Here is a 5,737-nt window from a genome sequence, read left to right on the forward strand (position 1 = left end):
GCAAAAAGCATCGGCGAGAGAAGATCGCCCTGTCTCAAACCCCTCCCATGCTGAATCGGCGGCCCTGGCACTCCATTGACTATCACTCTAGAAGACGAAGAGGCCCAAATGGACGACAATCAGTCACACCATTTCTGCGGAAAACCTTGGCGGCGCATTAGATCTAGCAGGTAATCCCAGCGCACAGTGTCAAAAGCCTTGGCAATGTCAAGCTTGAAAAGCAAAGCTGGTATATTAGAGCGATGGAAGCCCCTTGCAATGTTTCGCACGTACATGAAGTTATCATGTATTGCCCTCGACTTGATGAAGGCACTTTGATTGGTTGACACTATCGCATTCATGTAAGGTTGTAGTCGGGCAGCCAACAATTTTGATATGAGCTTCGCGATGCCGTGAATCAAGCTTATCAGGCGGTAATCTCCAATAGATTCGGCCCCTTCTTTCTTGGGTATCAAGACTACATTGGCTGAGTTCAGTAGCGCTAGGCTATTCGTGCGATGATCGTGGAAGCGTTGCACTACACACAAAAAATCCCCCTTAATGATCGGCCAACAACTTTTAAAGAAGGCTCCTGTGAATCCATCCGGCCCCGGTGCCTTGTCAGAAGGCATGTGTTTGACTATTTTGTGCAGCTCCTCTTCCGTGAAAGGTTCCACAAGTGACGCCAAATCATAGTGTTGGAAATTCAGCTCTGGCTAGTTGAGAACCACCCGTCGCAACGGTGGAGTGCTCATGATACTCTGGAAGTGCTCCTCGGCTACTTCCATCTTCTCAGTTTGTGAAACAGCCCAACCATTCCCCCGCCGAAGTTTGTGGATAAATTTTTTTTCTTCTACGCGAGTTGACCTTGAGATGAAAATATTTAGTATTCGCATCGCCCAGTTTGATGTTCGTTATTCTGGAGGCCTGCCGCTTGCGAGCTCTTTCAAGGACCGAAAGGCCAAGCACTCACTGCTTTAGTTTTTTGCGGAGCTCGAGTTCATCAGGTGCCAAAACTCTATTTTCTTGCGCTTTGTCCAACTGTAGAATTACATCCAGGGCCATATGCAGCTGCAGCTTCGTTTCAGAGAGCAAGTTCCTACTCCACTCTTTAAGCCTGGAGGCAGTTGTTTGTAGCTTAAAATTGAGGCGATGTAGGGGCTCAGTATGCGGGTTTTCTTCATTCCAGGCATTAAGCACTGTTTCCTTGAAGCCCGGCATTTTAATCCAAAAGTTCTCAAAGTGGTACAGCATGCATTGGGGCTCAGTTTCAGTTTTATATTCTTGATCAGATGGAGAAATAAAATCTTGGAGGAATGTCGTAACGTATCCTGTCCGAAATCTCCACAAAATCCGTTGTTAAAATTTGTACTAGCTCTTTTTTTTCGCACGGACGGCATCAGGTCCACGTTAGATCGGAGAACAAGACTGCACATTTCCATAGATGTTGCCGGTTGATTGATAATAGTACCATGATATTCTTGGAATGCTGAATGAGCAGAAAGTCTTGGCCATTTGAACACTGCTGAACTGTTTGGCTTTTATACATTACATTAACTCAAATTCAGATAAATATTCCAAAATGTGTTTACGGACTACTTCTAACACTCATTCTTAGGAGATCAGTGTGTCTGTCAAAGCGAATAACAAAGGATGGATGCCAACTAGCATACTCCTATTTCAAATAGGTAAAGTAGAGAAGCTTATGTCAGAATAACACTGGTAAAAGCACAACAAAATCAACTGGTTACGTGCCCTTTTCATTTACCAAATGCCAGTGTTTACTGGTTACTGTATCCTTCACTGCTGTAGCTGTAAGGCACTAGTGAATCCAATGCTGTGTCTTATTAAGGTCTCATGTACTGCAGACCAACACAAGAGATTCAATAGAGCTGTAAAGTTTACTGGTCCTAGCGAGATCGTGTACAAAATTTGGAAGTGTCTTCCAGCTCTCTATCCTTCTGGTACTGCATTGAGCGAGAAATTATGTCTGGAGCGTGAAGTCTTGTACTGGACTCAGGCTCTTCAATGTGAGAACAGTTTTTTTTTTCCTTTTTGAAACTTATGGTGAGAACAGTTTCAGTATAATATTTGCCAACGGTATTTTCCCCCTTTACCCAATTTAAATTTCTCATGAGATCACTTTGTCTCCAGAGAAACACAGCTTGTTTTAGATAGGTCATTGTTGTTTTGTTTAACATCAAAGTAGAAGCTGCATATCTGGGGATCAAAGAAAGGTTGCCTTTTTTGCTCCCTTGTCTTGTGCAACAACCATCCTTATTGGCACCCGTTTCTTCGAAACTCAAAAATGAAATTTGCTCAATTGACCCAGCAATCCTGGGACAAAAGGGACGCTGCATGTAGATCATTATATGTGTAAGGGCATCTAGGGACCGCGAGGTTGATATAATATGTGATGTTCGTTAAGTACTTGCATAGTAGAACTTTAAAATCAATCAAGTTGAAGGAGTCTGAAGTCTGAACCACTAGTCTGATTCTTTGTTTTACTTGGCTTCAAAGGTCAAGGCATTCAAGCAACTGGGAGCCGTAAAATTTTTATATAGAACAGTAACAGTTAAGAATCAGAGTGCCTGGATGAAATCATTCTGCATTTTACATTTTAATCTATAGGAGTATATGACAATATGAACTGTCTGATTACCCTCTTCCATATCCATGAATCACATGATGATATCAAGACCATTTACGCTTGTTTAGGATTACTGCATTTTGTTCTCGTCAGAAATACAAACCTTCAATTTAAATCCCATGCCGAGTTAACATTTGAAACATACAGTACAATTGTTCATAAACTTTGTTTCTGAAATAAGATTGAATTTACATGCTCATCTACAAAGAAAATGTTAATCCGAATAAAAACCCCAGTGAACTTATCTTTGGAAGATTCGTCAGCCATTTGGAGTCCATGCATACTGAATCCTAATCCAAATTATATTTTTTCATCAAGGACAAAACTACTCTGAACCCAAATTCACAATTACACCCAAGAAAAGATGTTCCTAATTCCTATCCTGAACATTTTCAGCCATTCCATTTTCCAAAGATAACGTGCCCCAATTGGTCAATTCCACCTCACATTTGGTGGTATGGCAGTAAGCAGTAAGCACAAGAAAATAAAATAAAATTCAGAGGGGGCAGAAATCAAGCAAGAACCTGGTCCTTGCCTATTGGCTATTGTCATGACGACAACCTGGCCATTGCCAACGGCGTGACCTCGGCGAGCGGCGTCGGCATGGGGCTCGGCATCGGCGACGTCCGGCACACGGGGCACGTCGGGTGCTGCCGGAGCCACGGGTCGACGCACTCCCGGTGGAATAGGTGACCGCACTCCGGCAGCTTCCGGAGCACGTCGCCGTCGCCGTAGTTGTCCAGGCATATGGAGCAGCACGTGCACGTTGTGCCCTTCTTGGCCTCGCCATACACCACCTCCGGGTACCCCTTCAGAGTGGCCTCGTCGATGCCGAGCTCAACGTCGTGCGCCTCGTCGCCGCCGTCGCCTCCTCCTCCGCCTGCGCCTCGTCGGCCGCCGCGGCGCCGGGACGGGGGCTCCCCTGCCGCGTCGGCGGCCGTGACGGGCGCGCGGGTGCAGAAGTAGGAGGCGAGCGTGATGGTGGTGATGAGGAGGAGGATGCCGACGGAGACGCCGACGCCGTAGCCGAAGCCGCCGATGCGGTCGGAGCTGAACATGCCCACGGAGTTGCCGTCGCCCGGCGTCAGCCCCACGGGCGGCGTGCCGCCGGTGCTCATCGCGGCGTTGTTCCTTGGCCCTCGATCGGTTTCTTGGCCGGCCGGCGAGCGAGCCGCTAGCTGAAACGCAGCGAGGTGAGGCGTCGGCGTTGGTGTTGGTGAGGACAACGATCCGCGGCTCTGCTTTCGATCGTTTGGTGCGGTTTTGTTTGGGCTCGAAGGGAGCTTGGATCCGGAGCTGGGGAGGTTGCGAGTGCGACGTCAACGCTTTGCATGTTGCAGAGCGCGGAGCAGTAGGGAGAGAGAGAAGGGCAGAGGAGCAGGGAATGGAGTTTCTATATAGGAAGGGAGGGAGGGAGGCAATGATCTCGAGGTCAATGCGTCGGTTCGGTGTTTTTTATATGCCTGTTTCCTGCTGATTTGCTGCTGGTTTTGCCTGCTTTTCTTTTGAACGAGTATTGTCTCCTAGTTAGGTTGTGTTGTTGCACAACTTGTTGATTCGTTTGGTTTTGTCAAAGGTCAATGCAATCATGTGCTCGAGTTCTGACTTTCTTTGATTTAAAAGTTGTGAGAAGCATGCATGCATGTAGTTTGAGTTCATCTACAGTATTTCTTATAGTACCAGGATGAGCATCTATCTGATCATGATTGTATACAGCCTTTACCTTCATCCGGAGTGCATTGGGATGAACCAAATTTTAAATTGTGTAACACTAACATATATCCCGATGCTAATATGGTACTTGATGGCCAGGTAGGTGCCATAATCTATGTCAGAGGTACGAGGATATTATAATTCAAGCCTGAGAAAAAGGCAAAATGGTGGTACATTTTTCTGGCAAAAACATCAAAAGAAAACCTTTTACAGTGTCATTATAGGAGTAGTGGCGTGTTCCTTTTTTGTGTGTGTGTGTTTTAGAAAACTTTACTAAATGCCACCTTGGGGGTGGAACGGATCATGTCATAAAAAAGGACTGATCCAAAATGATTGCTTTGTAAAAATAATGGCCTATGCCTATGCCTCACTGACTTAGAAGGCAAGGTGATCTGAATTGTCCAATTGCAATCCTCAGGGTGACATGTAAAGTGCACTTCAAGTAATCTGAGTCTCAGATTTTTCCCATGGCCTGCTTGTTTTTTCTTATTCATATTTATTCTTAGAAAAGAAGTACTTTTGTCCATATACTGAGCATCAGAAAGTCAATCCTTGCCATGCCTCACGTCAGAGTTTTTCCTTGTTTCCGGAACAAGTCAGGGTTGTTTATCCTTGCTCTTCCTAAGCATCTCCAGCAGTTTGGCAAATCGAGTTGCCATCTTTGATTTTTGGCAAAAACGTTAAAAATACTTCTCCAACAGTTTGGCAAAAGACTTGGTAATTTTTGGCAAATTGGGAAAAACCAGCCTCCTGCGCGTAAATATACGCGCGGTTGGCATCGTGGTTTGTAGTCAGGTGGAAGGATGAAAAAAGAAATAAATAACAGAGAAGGGTTCCTGATTTAAGTTTTCAAGAGGTGGAAGGTCATAAATATAATTTTGTTTCTCTCTCAGGGTTCCTGATGTAAGTTAGATCTGGATTTGGCAAGTGAATTATGCCAAACTATTGGAGATAAATTCTTTTTTTACTTGGCATATCTTTTTAGAAGTTGGCAAAACACAAGATATGCCAAGTAAAATATGGCAAACTCTTAGAGATGCCCTCCACAAGATTAAGTAACCATTGTTCACGCCAATAAAACCAGGTGACCAAGTTATTAGCGCTCAGTTCAAGAGGTCGGGCCGAAGTCAACATGACAATCGCAGCCATGCAAAGCGACAGGTAAAGATGGCAAAAAAACTAAAAAAGGCTTTGCTTCACACTTCATCTAAGGGGATGTCAGAAAGATCTAGCGCAATAGACCACTGACCAAATCTTACATCATCTTGCAAAGTGCCAATCGATTAGGCCCTATTTAGTTCCCAAAAAAATTTTACACAGTACCCATCACATCGAATCTTTGGACACATATATGACGCATTAAATGCAGTTGAAAAAATAACGAATTACACTGTC

General features: G+C 44.7%; 1 protein-coding gene across 1 annotated transcript; it reads right to left on the reverse strand.

The window, feature by feature from the left end:
• Window positions 1-2,771: 2,771 nt before the first annotated feature.
• On the reverse strand, window positions 2,772-4,032 carry LOC120691368 (RING-H2 finger protein ATL70-like). Its single transcript, XM_039974417.1, has one exon. The coding sequence runs from the start codon at window positions 3,745-3,747 to the stop codon at window positions 3,178-3,180; it is 570 nt and encodes a 189-aa protein (XP_039830351.1). The 5' UTR covers window positions 3,748-4,032; the 3' UTR covers window positions 2,772-3,177.
• Between the last annotated feature and the right edge of the window lie 1,705 nt (window positions 4,033-5,737).

The sequence above is a fragment of the Panicum virgatum genome, chromosome 9N (genome assembly GCF_016808335.1).
Source record: "Panicum virgatum strain AP13 chromosome 9N, P.virgatum_v5, whole genome shotgun sequence".
Taxonomy (NCBI): Eukaryota; Viridiplantae; Streptophyta; class Magnoliopsida; order Poales; family Poaceae; genus Panicum; species Panicum virgatum.

Bases quoted from the DNA above. Each gene is read 5' to 3' on its own strand.
- LOC120691368 (XM_039974417.1), bottom strand. From the start codon at position 3,747: ATGAGCACCGGCGGCACGCCGCCCGTGGGGCTGACGCCGGGCGACGGC.